The sequence below is a fragment of the Passer domesticus genome, chromosome 4, assembly GCF_036417665.1.
Source record: "Passer domesticus isolate bPasDom1 chromosome 4, bPasDom1.hap1, whole genome shotgun sequence".
In the NCBI taxonomy this organism is placed as follows: Eukaryota; Metazoa; Chordata; class Aves; order Passeriformes; family Passeridae; genus Passer; species Passer domesticus.
In genome coordinates, this window is record NC_087477.1 from 75,058,857 (window position 1) to 75,076,939 (window position 18,083).

At 44.4% G+C, this 18,083-nt stretch overlaps 1 protein-coding gene across 1 annotated transcript; it reads left to right on the plus strand.

Moving 5' to 3' along the window:
• The first annotated feature begins 3,310 nt into the window (after positions 1-3,310).
• On the plus strand, positions 3,311-10,836 carry TNIP2 (TNFAIP3 interacting protein 2). The gene is made up of 6 exons (XM_064418860.1): positions 3,311-3,818; positions 5,844-6,149; positions 7,853-7,936; positions 8,458-8,739; positions 9,105-9,224; positions 9,699-10,836. Exons 1-6 carry the CDS (start codon positions 3,369-3,371, stop codon positions 9,978-9,980), a joined length of 1,524 nt encoding a protein of 507 aa, XP_064274930.1. The 5' UTR covers positions 3,311-3,368; the 3' UTR covers positions 9,981-10,836.
• Positions 10,837-18,083: the final 7,247 nt, after the last annotated feature.

Here is an 18,083-nt window from a genome sequence, read left to right on the forward strand (position 1 = left end):
TGATCTACAGCAAAGGAAATGTGAACTTACTGCTTTTTTTTTCAGCCTACAGCAGCCAGAGGATCACCTACAAATTTCTAATTAGCTCTGTTTAGGTAAATCACCTCAAGGCAATTCCAACACTTTTTAAGTATCATTATGTCACAACTTACCCTCCAGGACAATTAGTGTTGACTTAAGACTATGGGGCAAACCACAGCTTGACTGGCTGAATGACATCTGGAGTTCACAAGCAAAAAATACAATTTCTTACATTAAGCAGAGGTCACTATTTAGAAAATGACAGAACCCCCCAGTATGTTGTATAGTCTTGTCCACAGAGAATTACTCTTTTAAATACAAAGACTCACAAGATTTTCATTAATGTTACAGAAATAGAACTACTACATTAATTAATCTTACCCCCTCAACAAATAACTCATGCTTAAAAATGAAAATTTATGTACATTTATGAACCCTTCATTAATCATACTGTTCACCTTTCTTTCTTTCTGCTTTCCTAGGAGCAGCTTCACTTTGTTTCTAGGCAGTATCTAATCCCTTTTTTTCATGCAGTTTATGATGCATCTCACACATTAGAGGAAGTTGTGATGTGCACAGAATTACTTACTCAAAACAGCTTTAAGAGTTCTTTAACAAAATCTGAGGTTTAATTTTTCTCACATGGGTTTAATGACATCTATCCTTGTAACACCCTATTGAGAAAGAGTTAAAGTGAACTTCACCTAGTATTTCATGTTGAAACCAGCACAGCATGGCAAATAAAGTTCTTTTTCTTTATATTAAGTCGTGCAGAGCATACCTGTTGTTCACACAGTACTTACTAAGCCCTCATGATTGTGCAACCCCAAAAAGGACAAGTGTGCCACAGCACAACCAGCTTTGCTTTACCAACAAACTGGGTAAGAGTGCGGGAGAGGCAATCCAGGAAAAGCCAGGTGCTAGAAACACTGCAAGATGTGACTCATTCTTTGGCACCAGCTCCTTTGACTGAATTCCCAGGAATTCCTCTGCATTTCAGAAGTAACAAAAGGAAAGGAAACAGTCATCTCAGGGCATTCCCAAGGACATGTGGGATCAGTTTCTTACTCAGCACTTACGTAGGTCAAATTTCCCTAAAGTCAGTGGTGTTTTCCTGGGGGAATGCTGCCTTCATCCGAGGCACCAGTAATACCAAATTTTCAGTAATGCTCTATTTTAATATACCAACACAATACTACAAATGTAACTGTATTAGAAAGGATTCTATTTTGCAGCTAATTAAATACCCTGATGCTTGGTCTGAGGATATCACTGCCCCATCTGCAAACATGGGATGGCTGAGTTTCCTTGCAGTTTGCTAATTAATTGGTAGGAAACCAAATATATCTCCAGTACCACGGATTCATCATACATTTCTACAAAATATTTTGACAGTCAGAAAAAGCAATCTTGCTCCAAATTCTTCAGTTAGCTCTGACTGTAACACAGTAATGAAAATGTAACATGAAGCCTACATGGCTTTTTCACTTTTCTTTCTAATGTGTCTGAAAATGACAAAGTACAGGTATTTTAAAGCAGGAACTTTACTTTCTTCACAGCAAAATCAGCGTTTTAAGGGTGTAGAACATGATGTTGTACAAGTAAAATATAAAAAATTATATTCCCACATCTTCCACTCATTTTCCATTGTCCTAAATAATTTGATATTTACAATATTAGATGAAATAGCAAATATGCCAGGGACCTGTACCATAAACAAGTGCTTTACCCTTTTCTGTCACACAGGGTCTTCTGTGAAATAAACTTCTATAAAATTCAGTTATATTTTTAGAAACAACTAGGCTAACAGACTGTTTTGAATTTATTACGCCTAATTCTTATTAGAATAATTAAGGTGACAAAGAAATTACTTTCCACCTCAAAATACTTGATTGAATCACAGGATAATTCATGTTAAGAGGAACCTCAGGAGGTCTTTAGCCATCACCAGGGTGACTGACAGTCTCAGCTGTGAAGTTCACCATCTTTTCCTTTCATCATGTTCCCATTCCTGTAAATTCTTCCACACAAATTACTCACTGCTGCCTTTTTATCCTGAGACCTGCTAACACAGAAGGCTGCTCTCTATCACATTGTCTGAAGTCTTCTCTTTTTGCTGCCTCCACCAGTAGCACGAGGTGATTTTCACTTGCTGTATTTTAGGCACTTAGGCCAGACACATCTCCCGTGGCTGTGCTGAACCTTGTGCACCAAGGCTGTGTGCACACGTGGAGCTCCGTGTTGTGCACGTTGTGATGCACACACATACACACAATAAATGCTATTGCAAATAACAACGAAATGTAACCCGGGACTCATTTTTGTACTGCTTTAAGGCTCTTTCCTCACACTTGGTTCCATCAGAATGGTAACGTGGACATAACTAAACCAATCCAAAGCATGCTTGCTCTCAGTCCAGTTTATGTATGAATATGTACACCAGCGTTACTCCCTGACAGTGATATTCTTGATTAACAAGTTCTGCCTCTACGCTGCCAATAAAAAAGTTCTCCACCACAGGGGCCCCGGTGGGCAGCAGTTTATTCAGTGCCAGCAGCTGGTTTTGCTCTCACCAACTCACCCTGAGAGTACAAACGCTGGCTACTTACACAGATTCAGACCACCGAAGATTTTGGTCTGTTGGAAGTCTTTGCTAAGGAAGCTCCTACACCTGCACAGGTTCGCGGCCTGTGAGGGGGACGTGCTGCTGTGCCTGGCAGCAGAGCCATCCCCTCGCCACACACAACGCCATCAGAGGATTCCTGGGCGTCTCTCCTGCTGCTGCTGCCGCGGGGCTCGGGCCGGGGAGAGCGGAGAGCCCGAGGGTCGGCGCCAGCGGGGAAAGTCCCGCTCCGAGCCGGGAATTCCCGCAGCGGCGCCGGGAGGACGCGGCGCTGCGGGGCTTTCGCAAGGCGGAGCCCGCCAGCCCCCGAGGGACCCTCGGCGCGCCGGGAGCGCCCTCCCCTCACGGCCCTCCCGCAGCCCCGGCCCGCGCTGCGCTCGCCCAGCCGGGACTTCCCCCGTGCCCCCGGCGCCTCCCGCTCCCTCGCCCCCAGGTTTCTCCCCCCGCCCCCGGGGCCGCTTCTCCCGCTCGCCCCTGCCGGGGTTCCCCGGGCAGCGCAGTCCCCGGGGCCGCATCCCGCGCGGAACGCGGGGGAAAGCGCGCCCGGCCCGCCCGGGGCTCTCCCCTGAGGGCGGAGCGCGGCGCGGCCCGGCCCCATTCGCAGAAAGCAGCAGCGGCACAGGCGGGCCCTGCGAGCCCTTAAAGGCAGCGGCTGCCTCCTCCCTCGGCGGGGAAGGCGGAAGAGCGAAGCCGCTGCCTCGGTTCTGCTGCGCTCCGGGGTTTTATGCACCTGTCCGGGCTGCTGCTCGCCCTGGAGAAGGAACAGAAGGGAGCTGCCCCGGCCATGTGCTCGGTAAGCGAGGCCGGCAGCACAGACCCCTTGGTGACCCGCTTCAGGCAGGTGGAGGAGACGCTGGAGAAGCTGCACCGGGAAAACAGGAGCTTGAAGAATAAAGTGCCGCGGTACAACGCAATCTGCAACTTGTACTACGAGTCCGCGCAGCAGCTGAAGCACCTCCAGCTGCAGCTGGCGGCCAAGGAGGCCACGATCCGGGAGCTGCGGGCCAGCCTGGCCCGGCAGCGGCAGCCCCCGGCGCCGGGCGGGGAGGCGGCGGCGGGCGCGGAGCCGGCCCGCTCGCTGGTGGAGAGCCTGCTGGAGCAGCTGGAGCAGAGCCGCGGCCAGCTGCGGGACAGCGAGCGGCTGTCGGCGCGCAGGGTGGAGGCGCTGAGCCAGGTAAAGCCGCGGGCGCGCAGGGAGCAGGGCGGAGGCTGCGCGCCTTCTGCCCCCGCGGCGCTGGGGCGGCTGAGCGAGCAGGGCTTGAGCCCCTCCGAGCGATGCCCGCTCCATCCGTCCCCGGGTGCCCGGAGCAACTCGCCCGTTTGTGTCCGAAGGTGGCGCCCCTGCGTTCCCTTCAAAAAGGCAAACGATAGAATGCTAAACCAAAAAGTTAGCAGGGCGCTGTAGATCCTCTCTCATAAGGAGAAAGAAAAACAGTAAAAAACTCCATGAATTTATTAGTTACAACAGTTTCTTAAAGATAATCAGCTTATGCCACGAATTTTTCTATCAAAGTGTTTTGTTTGACGCGCTCTTAAAAATGGATTTTTGTATTGACAGTGAGGTAGCACGTTCATATTTGAAGAAGTAACTGAGAAGTCTGGAGAGATGGATTAGCGAAATCAGTACCTTTCTTGAAAGAAAAAAAAACCTGAAAACGGCATCCCTCCCCATCCAGCACAAGTGCTGTTTTGGTTACTGTCATTAAGACTTTCCCAGGTTCAGTCTGAATTTCTCAAAGATTTTTAAAGCATTTATTTCTAGATGAAGCTGCATGAAGTAATTTCCAAACTGAGCAGCAGTACTTAAAACTGAAACAAGTGTTTTTGTCATAAGTAGTCTCTTGACTTAATGCTTATACAAAACATTTTCCACATATGACACTCACTTAAAATACATATTAAAAAGTTCATGTTTGGAAATTTGTTATAAGAGATGATCCCACTGACACTTCGCAGACAGATGACAAACCTATGGTATCTGAACATATTTGAAAGGCTGATGCTGAATATCTTTAAAGGGGAAGTTTAGCACTCAGCATGAAGCTAAAGAATGGAAATGTCAGTAATAAGAACAAGTGCTGTTTATCTATGTCAGATGTTGATTTTTATTTCTTGAAAGAATAAAATGCTGTGCCCCATCAGAACGCTGAAATAATTGGCACTAAATAATAACCAAAATAAAAAAGACATTTTTGTGAAGCCAGAGGCCAGTGTGCTGGCAAAGTGTTCCTGGTGATTTGCAGCTCTATTAGCCCTCCTGAGAACTGGGATGGTAGAGCTGGGATTGTAGTTTCTCACGGCCTGCTCTGGCATCCAGAGATCCTCGATTCTGGAGGAGCAGTGCTGCAGAGGTTTCTGGTACCAGCACCTGCTGCTTCTTGGGGGTGTGTAAAAACCAGCTGGTTTGTTTACAAAGCCAGAACCAGTGCCTGTCGGGTGCATGGAACTACAGGTGGTTTGTACCAGTCACCAAGCAAAGCTCTTCCTTCTCCAAACACCTGCAGAGATGTTAGTGCAGTGTGGTTGAGTCCCTTAGAGCTCCTGACAGGACAAGGAGATGCAGAAACAAGGTACAGAGATGTTCCTAGGGGTGTGTCAGACCCCCTCATGTGCCTGGGAGTCAGCTGTGGCCAAACTAGAGCCACTGCTGCCACATGGGTTATATTTTATATTTTCTGCTTGTTTGTCCTTACCTTAACCATTCCCATCCTTTCCTAGGTGGGAAAGTTGCTCTGTTTTGTCCTTGTGACAGTGCCAAGCAGTGAATGCACTTCACTGGATTTGATGACTTAACAGTTCCTTTTTTCTGTTGAGGAAAATCTCTGTTATCTGGTAGTTTAGTGTACAGGACCTGTAAGTATTTTTCAGTCTCCACAGTTATTAATCTTAAATTACTTTCTTATTTTTGTTGGTGCTGTATAGTCATAACATCTTCCTGATTTTTTGCTGCTTGTTCCTCCATTCTGCTGATTAGAAAGTGCTTGCATGGCTGCCTGAGCACTTCTTGATTGATTGTTCCAACAGTTCCAAGGTCTTGTGATCATACAGAAATGAAATTGATTTAGTCTACTTTTTAAGTAGTTTGCAATGAGTACAGGAGCAATAAGGAATTACTGTAATATTGAAGTCAGTCTAAGATATATTTTGGCTTTTGACTTTATTTTGCTTTTAAATAACTTCCCCTCCCCCCTCTGTTTAGGAAGTGCAGAAGTTGAATCAGCAGCTAGAGGAGAAAAATGGAGAGATACAGCAGATGATAAATCAGCCTCCATATGAAAAGGAGAGAGAAATCTTACGACTGCAGAAGACTTTGGCAGAGAGGGAGAAGGCTCAGGCCACCAGTGATGTTTTGTGCCGTTCACTCACTGATGAAACTCACCAGCTTCAACGCAAGTTAGCATCCACAGCAGAAATGTGTCAACATCTGGCAAAATGTCTAGAAGAGAAGCAAAGGAAAGAGAAGGGGAATTCAGATGACCAGATACCTACAGAAAGATCTAATCAGGTATGCTTACAGCTAGTGTATGTGTCTTTAAAATCTTATTAGCTTCTGAGATGTTAATTACAGTATGATAGCTGTAACTGGGGAATGGTGAGAAGAGCCCTTTAAATAACTTCATGTAGGGTGTTAAGACTGCCATGGCAATGGTAAATAATTCTGCCTATGGAAGCAGTTGTCTACCACTTCAACTTTGGCCTCTCATCACCAGAGGCTTTTTTTGGAGAGGAGAAGAACTTGAGAGGTTTTGTCCAACCTCAGCAATTCCATGATCACAGTTCTTCCCGCAATACACAGGAGACAGTATCTACCTTATACCACCCCTGCTTCTGTGCAGCACTAGATGGTGCTGTGATTTTGAAGCTGATTTCTCATGATTACTTAATTTAAATATCAAAATCACAAAACAAAGTAGATATATTTCAAAGTAGTATTTATATTAAGAACTCTGTAATGTGTGGTCTTCTTGGATCAGGATTTGGTTTGCACACGTAGTACAGACCTACAGAAAGTTGGTTAGTGGAATATGAGTCAAGGTGTCTTACCTTTTTTTTTTTTTTCCTCTGGGATTCCCCCTGCCCTCTGAGTGCAGGGCAATGCTTCTCTTCAGGAGGAATGTTTAAAAAAAAGCTTCATAATAGGACAGTGTCAGAAGGGCTACTGCAGGGCACAAAGAAACACCTGGATTTGAGTGTACTTTGCTAACGACTGCTGAGGCTTCAGTTAAAGTTCTCAGCATGGGGTAAAGGTAGATCATTGTTCTGTTGTTCCAGAAGTCCTGATGGCTGAGAGTCATTCATTAAACATTCATTAAACATTTGTTAAAATGAGGTAATTCATTAAAACACCATAAGGAAATAACATTAGCAGTGCTGCCTCTAGTAACAGATCAGGGCATTGAGTAGGGTGCTGCAGACAGTTCTCACAAAAATGAATAATTCTGACTTCTGCTCTTACTGCTACACCGTGGTAATGCTGTTTTCCACATGACCACTCATCTGTGCTGTTGTGATGAATCCTATACATACTCATGTCTGCTTTCTCAAACATCCCAGAAGTGTTTCCAAAGAAAACTTAATGTAAGTTACTTGTAAGAAATAGAGGTTGAGTAGATAGAAGAAAAAAGGACTTTTTAAGAGACTTGAAGCATTTGGCATTATCATATTTAATGTGTAATTGATAGACAGGAAACTTGATTGACTTTGATATATGCAATAAGAAGCTAACCTTGTAGAGTGGGGACTTCCCTGTTGAAGAGGAGAAATTTCAGATGCCATTACTAGCTGATTCTAGGGAATTTTGCACAAAAGTGTTCTATATTACTCACGTACACCGGGGTTTTTTTAAGCAGATGTCACAACTGTAAAAGAGAGGTATCATTTTAGTCAATTATTTAGCAAGCAGGGTTTTTTCCCCTCAGTAATTTCTTCCTAGTACTGGCCAAAATTGACAGTAATAACAAAGCAAGATGAAGGCATATCTGTGCCTTTGTCATATATTCTCCCACTCCAGACAAGTAGTTTTGTGTAAACTCTTAAACACTGTTGTCATGAGGTTTATTTAAGAGCAGTACCAAGGTCATAAAAACCTAGATGTATGTCATTACACATCACAATAAAAAAAATTATTACTTCCAGTTAACAGCACAGCTAAACAGCATCTGAGATTTTTATGTTAAAGTAACACCTGACTTTATCTGAAAATTACAGCTTTTAGACAATGAAACTTCACTTCAAGCTCTTATCTGCAACTTACAACAGGAAAACAGGATGTTAAAACAAAAAGTAGCTCACGTGAGTACTTTCATTTTTAATATAGATTAATATTTGTTAATTATTTTGTATTAGAATAAATTTGGAATAGAGCTGGTTAATCTAACTACATGGCAATTACAAAGCAAGACAGTTTTTCTTAGTCCTTTCAACGCAGCACACAGTTTTTGTTCCCTTAGCTAAGAACAACTTATTACATAATTTCTAACACACTGGATTTTTGCTGTCAAAAATACAGTGCAGAAAAAAATTTTCATACTCCTTCCATGGATCAGTATTCATGGATCTAGGCCCACTAGATCCTTCCCTTTCCATATTATTTAATAATTGTCCCTTTGGACTGGGAGATGGGAAGGCTGCCCATGGAGAGTCTGCACAATCATCTCTGCTCCCCTGTACAGTGCCTTACTCACCCTCAGGGGTCGAGGCAGCATGTGGCATTATCCCCTAGAGGATTTTGGTCCTGCACCTACAGACAGCCTATGAAAGCTTGGAAGTTTGTGTCTCCCTGTTCTTCATGCCTCTCCTGGATAAACTTTCAGGTGGAAGACTTAAATGCAAAATGGCAGAAGTACGACGCGAGCAGGGATGAGTACGTGAAGCGCCTCCACCTGCAGCTGAAGGAGATGAAGTCACAGCTGGAGCAGCACCATGGAGGAGCTCCAGCACAAAGGAATTCTGACCTGATGCACAAGGAGATATTCCGGTTAAACAAACTACTGGAAGAGAAAATGAATGAGTGCATAAAAACCAAGAGAGAACTGGAAGACATGAAGAAGGCTAGTGAAGGAGATAACGAGCGCATACAAATGCTGGAGCAACAGGTCATTACGTTTCTTGTTCCTAGAGATGGGAATTCTTAGTTCCTTCCCAGACCACTGAAGTCCAAGGGGGAAAAAGGGATTTCTTTTTTGGACATTTGCCTGTCTGGGCACAATTGGCTACACAGGTGTTAACAACACAGATTTCAAGGAAACTCACTACTTAAAGAACCCCATGCAGTTCTGCTGGCCTTAATACAGAATATGAAAGATTTGTAAAAGAAATACAAACACGTTTGAAATATACACATGATAGAGAAGATAATACTGCCATTCTGGAATAAGTAACAAAGGAATCAGTCTCAGCTTTCAATCTAACCTGCTAATGCTCTAATGTATAAAATATTAACAAAATAATTCTATTTCAGGTCCTGGTTTATAAAGACGATTTCACATCTGAGAGATCAGACAGAGAACGAGCACAGAGTAAAATACAAGAACTTCAGGCAGAAATTGCATGTCTTCAACACCAGCTAGCAAGAAGACAGGTAAGAAGGCAGCATGCTCCTTCTTTAATTTAAGCATGCCAACAGGATTTGGGACTAAAATATACTTTTAAATATATTTTAAAAATATCTTAGTATTTCTGAAACAGTTTCAGCAGCTATCAAAAACTTCAATTGTTTCATTGGTGGAGATGCTTCCCAGTTCAGATGTAACACCCCTTTCCAGTCCCTTTTTCTTCTGCTTTTGGATCAACATTGGAAGGGTGAATTCTTAGAAGGCGCAGGACAGCCATGACTCTTGGCATCTTTAAATTAGCACACTGGCTGTATTCTGTGTTCTCTACAAACCTTCTTTACAACAATATTAATAACACTGCTTAAAAACGGATTAATAATTTATTTACAAGTCCTCAGATAAACATTTGAGTGGCGTTTCAGATCAAGGTGATAAAATATCACCCATTAAAAAATGTATTTTATTGCATCTTTTTCAAGAGCTCTTTTTTTTCTTTCTAGGACTCGAGAGACACAAGTAGCCATTTCAGAGTTCATGCTGGTAACCAAAATCATTTGTATGTTCAGACGAATGTCGAACACCTACGGGGCAACAGCCCAGGCCAGACAGGCACGAGAAGAACAAACTCACAGTCTGAACAAGCTTCTCCTCCTGGGGACAATGGAAACTTGGGATCTGAAGGCAGGGCACAGGGTGAACTCAGATGCCCTCATTGCATGAGGTTTTTCAGTGATGAACTCGGTGATGAATTCCTCAAGCACGTTGCTGAATGTTGTCAGTGACCACAGGATGTGAGGGGTGTAAGTCAATCACTACTTGATAGACATAAAACTTGCTCTATACATGTATCTCCTACAGTCCTAAAACAGAGTAATTCAAATGGAGAGCTCTGGGGAATTAGGAGGATGAACAATATCTACCTCTTACTTGATTTTGCCTTCTCTTGGACTGTGTGAAAGGCTTCAAGAGAAAGAAAAGTGTTTTTCTGAAGAACTATTTTTGACAGCTACAAGGAAAGCATGTGTAATGGAGATTCTACTACAAACTAAACTGAAACCTACGGTGGTAGTTTAGCTTCAGAGTGCAGCTTGACTTTATTTGGGTCCAATTCTCTACCAGAGTGTGATTGCTTGTGAAAAAAAATTACTGAACTTGAAATTTTCCTCCTCTTCCAAAAAATGTAGGCTGAAGAACAGGAAGGAATATTTTGGCAGAAGATAGGAAAAATCTTATTGGGCTTTAACTGGATTAAAAGTGAAAGTATTTCCTTGACTCTTGAAGCTGAACTTTCAGACATCTCATCTGAAAATCCTTCTGTTTAACTGAAATCAGAAGAAGTACAGAAAATGTAAAAGGGCTGTTTTTTGACTAAAACTAGCCTGCCTTTTTTGCACAGAAACAAGGTACAGGGATATTTATATTGTCTGTGCCATAAGTGTTTATCTTACAGATTTGTAAATGTGTATTTGTGGAATTATTGTTTGTATTCCTATTTGACCTAAGGATTATTTTTATAATAAAAGTGATTGTGCATTTGCTTTACTACAAAAGGGGTCCAAGAAATCTCTTTTGGTATAAGTATTTAAATGTGGAATAGTGACTATACTAAGGGCTAATTAAATGTCATGGTTTCACATATGAGTTATTTCATTACTTTAGTGATAACCAGCTTCTCAGACTATTTTCAAATATGTTGAAAAAAAACCACTCCTCATCTCTGAACAGAAGATTGACATTTCAGAGGCACAGGAACACATTTAACCCCCTACCTTGCATGTGACTATGTCAATGCTAAATTAAATTTATTCTTAACCTGTCTGCACTCAAGAGAGCTGCAACAAATAGCAGGGGACTGTTTTGAGAAGGAGTATGAGCAATTAAAGTGTACAAATGTAAGAGTGCCACAGGTTTTTGCAGCCTTAGCTCCAGGTGAAGCTGAAATTGTTTTCTCACTGTGTCAGAGCAAGAGTTGAGGATGGGACAGAGAGTAAAGGCCTAGTGCAACATGGCACTTCATAATTAAAGAAAACTTACTTCGTTTTCTCTAAGAACACTTTTTTTAACAACTTTTGTCTTCTGCTTTGCTTTGTTCCACACTTCAAAAGGAATGTGGATTTTTTTTTTTTCTGGATATTTCCTTTTTGGGATTCTGTTGCAGGCCCAAAGGAAGATGATGGTTTATGCCACTCTTAGGTTGGATATTACCAAAAGCAATGCCTGGGCCCTTGCATGCAGCAATGGTTACTATTAATCTTATCTACAACTGACTGCAATCCTGTCATTCACTACCAGCTTGTTCTTCCCAACACAACATGCACAGACATGCAGAAAGTTTTGGGGTTTTTTTTTAGTGACCATTTTTTACATTGCCATTTAAGGTCTTAGAGATGAGATGCAGCCCAGAGAATATAAGCTGAGAAACATGATTAAACTTCCTGTGGCATAAACTAATCTTACTTTTTTGACTGTTCTCATTAGACAAGCCTGGTTTACAGCTTCAGTGTTTATCAGCATGATAATGCCAGTGATTGATACAGCAAAACAGGGACTTAAGTTTTGTACTGATTCACACTAGAAGACACCTAAGAAAACAAACAGAACATAAAGTAAGTTAGGACTTGGCAATACCTTTTTGAATTGCATTGACATGATGACTGCTTTAAAATACATCAGAAGCTGAAGTCTGCTATAGGTTTCCATTTATGTTAATCCCCGTGGGTATAGTTGGATAGACAATAAGAAATAGTAATTTCTAATAAGAAATAGATGCAGGAATTAGATAGGAGAATGTGCAGTACACAAAAATTAATAGCGCCTATTCTTGTGGATTTAAATTCTGTGATTTAGTCCCTAGTCAAAGCGGAGTTAGTTTCACACTAATCCTGGGAAAGGGGAGCACTTCAGTGCTGGGAAACATGGATATGCCTCCAGCAAGGACAGCACTGGACCAACAAACAAAACCAGGTAAAGTTACAGATCAAGCACAGATTACAGCTACCACATAAAACAACAGGAGCAATAAAGGAGGACTGGTATTTGACTACCTGTGGCATAAATCTGGGACAGGTCTGCTGGTTTTCTCTACAAAAATGCCTCTTCAGAACTGGCTGAGTTTACCTCTACTGAGGTTTTTGGTTTTTTTTTTTCCCCCAGCTGGTAAAAAGCATGACTGTTTCTTCTTCTGGCTTACCCAAGAAATGTTACACTACGAAGAACTACCACAGTCTTACATGCAAATGTTTGTTTCAGATGATGGGCCATAAATTATTGCTCCTAAGAAAAGCTGTCTGTTATGCAGTGCTTTGACTTTTACACCAGATTCACTGGTAGGTCTCTTGATAAAACACTACCAAGTCTTTGCCTGCCCCCTCCTCACCAGGCAAAGCATACACACCAAGGCATCCCCAGCAACTGCCACCAGCCCCTACCTTCACCAGTCACATTTCTCAACTTGTAGACCAGAATGCATAAAGCCTGTCAGCTCCACCATCCCAACACTGAAGAGAAAGTGGCTGTGAGTTTGCAGCATTTATTGAACCCTTTAAATTAAGAAAAGCTCCTTCTGGCCTAACACTGGTGCTCTCTTCTTGTTGGATGGTTGTCCAAACAGAGTGTCTTGCTTGGTTGAATAGCAACAGCAGCCCAGCTCTTTTCCTAAAAGAAAGCAATAAAGGCATCATGAGTAAGAAAGTAACTGCATGCAGTGAAAGGAGCTTCAGTAGCATAAACTTTGTGAACTTTCATTATCCACTTGTACTACACTCATTCACTGAAACACATCTGTAAAACTGCAGAAAGACATCCTCACACAAGAGGCTCTTGAAATCATACATAAAAACTGTCTGACTGTATGGATGGGGCTCAGTCCCTCATGTGCTGTATTGGTAACAAAGGCACCCAAGAGAAATGAGCCCTGTTTTCAGACAAAGTTAATGCCTCTTTAGGCTCCTGTAGATGTCTCATTCAGGCGAGCCCTGCCTGTACTGCAGTGGCATGCCAATACCAGGCAGAAGGCAGACACAGACACTGCAGTTCCACAGAGGCTGAGAGCTGGCAGGATACTGCCTCTTCTGGGACTTGTAGGAATGTGTCCTAACATATTAAAGGCTGCCAAGATGGATTTGTCCATTACCTTAATGATTAGTCCCTTCTCCTAAAATTTCTCCTTCACCAAATGACCATTCCTCACTTTTGCTCTCCAAACCAACCTGAGCCCAGACCCAGGGCAACTCAGCTCCTGAGGAACTGTCTCACCTCACCAGCAATGAGATTTTCAGACTGTAGAATCTTCAGCTGTTGGCACGCTTGTTCTCATTTCTCCTGGACCCAGTTACAATGCACTTTGCTTGGGATTTTGCAGTAAAGGCTGTTTACTAATAACCATGCTGGTTGCCATGCAGAAGTGGGCCCTCAGCACACAATCACAACAGCAGCTGTAGGCAACACTGACTCACAGCATCTTAGAAAATACAAATGCAAGAAGCCTCAGAAGTTGGTCCCTACCCCAAAAGACCCAAGGGAGAAAAGATCAACAATAATGCTCTTTCCTGTAGCATGGGCAGTACAGAGCCTAAAAGGTTTCTCAAACAACATGCAACTTCTAAGTCCATGTCTGCTTCAGGCTTCAATGATTTAGGATATCACATCTTTTAAAATAAACCTTGAATGATGCCTCAAGATAAGTGCTCACTAATAGTAAAACCAACTACAAGAATAAAATTTGTTCAAGAAGCAGATACCTATGCTCTATGCTTTTTTTTTAAAACTTCCATTTCCTGTGGCTTTGCTGCATGTGTATATATAGAAATCAAGGGAAATTCCAAACAAGATGCCACACCATTATACTCAGAACAGCAGTGCTTCTCATTCTAAAAAAGGGAAGTCTCAAATGCTTTTTCTACAAAATCTATGTGAATTCAAAGTATGCTGTAGTAATATTTCATAGTACTGTGTCCCAGTAGCTATCAGCTGGGACACAGAGGGTGTTTCAGCTAAAGACCTAAAGTGTGTGAAAGGCTTATGAAGCACTAGGTCAGCCCAGCAGGACCTCAGCAGAGCAATGGGATACAAGGCTAAGCACTCCTGCCTTCTCACCTGATGCCTCGGGTTCTTCTCTGAGGGCAGAACACAGCCCAGCACCCTCACTGGAGCAAAGTCTGGGGAATTCCGGGAATGCTCCAGGGGCTGTCCTGGGGCTCAGGGCTCCAGCAAGGTCAGCTGGGGATTTACAGGGTGCTGCAGGAACTGCTTACACAGGAGCTGCTGGAGGCACCAACCATCCCAAGTGGCATGGTGGCACAGCACTTGTGTCTCCACTCCCACTGCTGCTCAGCGAGTTATTCCCCTTTCTCATTAGTCCACTTTTTACCCCTCCTTTTACACTTGCTGGTAAGAAGCTGCTGGTGCAGGAACACTCCACAACATGTGAGGGGTGTATGGGGCCAAGAGCCTCCCTCAGGAGCTCGAGATCTTTCCATGGCACATGGGGCTCTGGTATGGAGAGCACTCAATCAGATGGGGGGTTAAGAGACAGCTGATTTTGAATGGGTGTTTTTGGTGCCTTCTAGAAATGTGTACCTCACCACACTCATTGCCTCACAACCGTTCCTCAGACCAACCCTCCAGCACATCTTCTGGAGACCTGGCTGATGGCTGGGCTGAGCAGGGCACCTGGCTGCTCGTGCTGACCCCACCTCCTCAGGGCCACAGGAACTCACCTTGCCTGAGGCTTTCACCCTCTCAGTTCTGAAGGAGTGGGAGGGAAGAATGAGCAGTGGGACCCTCCTCCCCCATTTTGCACTCACTCAATCTTCATATAAAAAGGATTTTAATTCTTCTTTTTTTTTACTCCTAGGCAGATACCTTGGTTACACACAAATGTCACAGGCCCTTTATACAGGAGGGGCAACAGGCAGCCTGGTGTGTGCCCCACCAGCTCTTTGGCCAGCACTGGAACACCCCATGCCTTGCTTAGCTGGTTCCTGCTGCAGGCCAGGCTTCCTTCAGCCACGTCCCAAAATTCCCCTGCACAGCCCAAAAGGGCCCATCAGAATGGAACAGTGAGTTTCTCAGTTCCACAGCAGTCTGGACTTGGGTGATACCCAGTTACCTTCTCTGCTGAGACGAGATCCTACACTATGGGAACAGGGCCTTGATGGCACCAAGGGCAAGGTGATGAGCTGTCATCTCCCTCCAGCTGTGCCCCCACAGCTCTCCCTGGGCTGTGCCAGCTGCAATTTCAACCAGCCAGCCACCTGCACCCACCACTGGGCCCCAGGAGGAGGGAGCCACAGGCACACAGACCAGCTCTGGGAGCAGCCCCGCTGGGGCTGGTCCCACTCACAAAACCCTGTTTGTTTCCTGCCCAGTGCAAAGCAGGAAGGGGGTCTCAGACCATGCTCCAACAGGGCAGGGGCTCCATCTCTTGTAGGACTCACAGGTGGGGAGGTGAGAGATGCTCAGATCTTGGACCAGTTGAGCCCAGCTCATACAACAGGGAAAATGAGCAAAAAAAGGAGCTCAGACACCCACAGAAGAATCAGCCCTCGTTCTATCACTACCACATCTCAGGGAAATTCAGACCTCCAGGGAGGCTTGTAAAGGTCCACAGACACTCCAGGGAAAATCATCACCTACCAAGAGAAAGTGGGGCTGGTGGGATGTGGAGCTACTCACACACACAGAGCTGAGCACAGTCCAATAGAACATCCTGCTCCTCTTTCCCACCACCTGAGCTTGCCCTCAGTGATGCAGATCTAATTTAGTGATTCTCAGCTCCTCTTCTGACAGCACTGAGCACCTGCTCCACCTTCTGCAAGGCCTGTCCTTACCTCCCCAGGTGAAGGACAGAGCTTGTGTCACTCCCAGGGACAGCAGGCAGATGGGAAGCAGACACCTCTGGAGGAAAAGGGCCCTTCCTTTGATCCTGCCTGATGTTGTAAGGGGTGTCTCTATCCTCCAGTCTCTCCTTTCTGAGCAGTCCACTTTCCCATTATCAGAGCCCACTTTTGCCCTGTTCCAATCCCAGTCAAACACAAAAATGGTTCTTGGGGATTCACCATCAGTTCAATGTCACCCAGAGCCTGTGACACTGGCCAGCCCAGCTGAGTGCCTCTCATCACCAAGCTTGGTCCCAAAAGCACCATGCAATTGCCCTTCTTGCTTCTTTGAGTACCTCTTTTATTAAAGTGATGAGAGGTCAATGAAAGACATTTCAGCTCCAGCAGTAACATCACCACTTTCCCCTGCGGCACTTTCTCAGGGCCAGTCCTCTTGCAAGAGAGACACTCCAAAACAAACAGGGCACAGGTGGGGCCTGGTGATCAGCTTGGCCCAAGGAGGAGGGATCTCTGATGGCCCAGGAGGTTTCTGCCATGTGCAAGCCAGGAAAGGAGAGGATGGGTCTAGAAAAGGGAATAAGGTGTAATTTGTTTTAAAGAAACCCCAAGGCAAAGATATGGACTAGACCAGGCAGTTCTAGAGAATAAAGTCTGTGGCTGAGACCAGGAACCAATGTGGGGTGCAGGCAGGCTTTCCCCTCCCACACAAGATCTATCCTTTGATAACCAGGTACGGAATCCCCTAAACTCTGGGCATGGTGACAGCTCCTGGGGACAGTGGAAAAAATTGATGAGCACAACTACCTCATCACCCAAAGAAAGAGTGACAGCTTATTTTGTGAACTGTTTTTAGGCTTTGTTTTGTTGCACCTACACACACCAGTTGCATGGCACCACACCCCCTCCTTCAAAATGTCAGTCTTCACTCCTAACAATAACCACTGAGGGGGAAAAGTGTGTGCTGTGTGTGCTGGCCAGGGTAACTCCTGTGCACTGGGGACTGCACTGGTCTGGCCTCTCTCCTCAACTCAGGTTGCACCCACTTTGTTCTAAGTTTCCCCTGGTGGTATCTCCTTTGATAGACAGTGGGCAAATATTAAATTTTACCTCTGTGGTTTCCAGGTGACTCTCTCAGGGAAAGTTTACTGGAGCTTTAATCTTCCTGAAATGGCAGCAAGACTGAATTACCACTTCCTCTCAGCACAGCTGAGGAACTTGAAACGTGCAGTTGTTGCAAAAGGGTGTGAGGACACTCTCCCTCCTGCCTCTGCCCCACTCCCCTGCGTGCACCAGTGTCACTTGTTACACACACTGGGCAGTAACAGGGTTGGGAAACACTGGAGCAGTAAAAGCCACTCTGACAGCCTGGAAAGGCAGGCCAGTGTTACCTTTTACTCTTCCCTGCAGTCAGCTTGTGCCTTTGCACCCCCAGCAGCTGCAAACAACCTAGATGGGGCATAATCTATACCTGAACCATAATCATAACCATAATCTATACCCGAACCTCTTTCATAGCCAGGTCAACTGAATGATTTTGAGACAAGCCCAAACAGAACACCTGCAAATATTTCTGTTTTGCTGCAATAATGCAAAGTAGGAAGAACAGACAATAACTTGTAACAGGTGCTCACAAAACTGATCTCTTCGGTTGCTTCTGTAACCACAGGGGCACATAATGTTCCCAGCATCCACAGAAAAGAGCCCCAATGTCCATAAAGAGAAGTTGGGCTTGTGTAACTCTTCAGCAGTTCTTCAGAATCTTGGAGCAGCCTTCTACAAGCTGGGGTTCCTGTTCTTAAAAGTGTTAATATTAAAATGGCTCATGTTTGACTGACTTTCAAAGTTCCACTCTCCTCTATGCAACTTTCTACTTAAGGAAGGCAGAGAGCTGTCACTTGTTTAAGTTCTCCTTGTCACTTCTTATGTGACAACACGGGCAACCCTGAAGTGTTTCTAGAGATGGTGCTAACACAAACCAGAACAAGCTTTGTGCAAAGAGTGCAGCGGTTTTGACATCATTCCATGAGACAACGCTGCGATTTAATG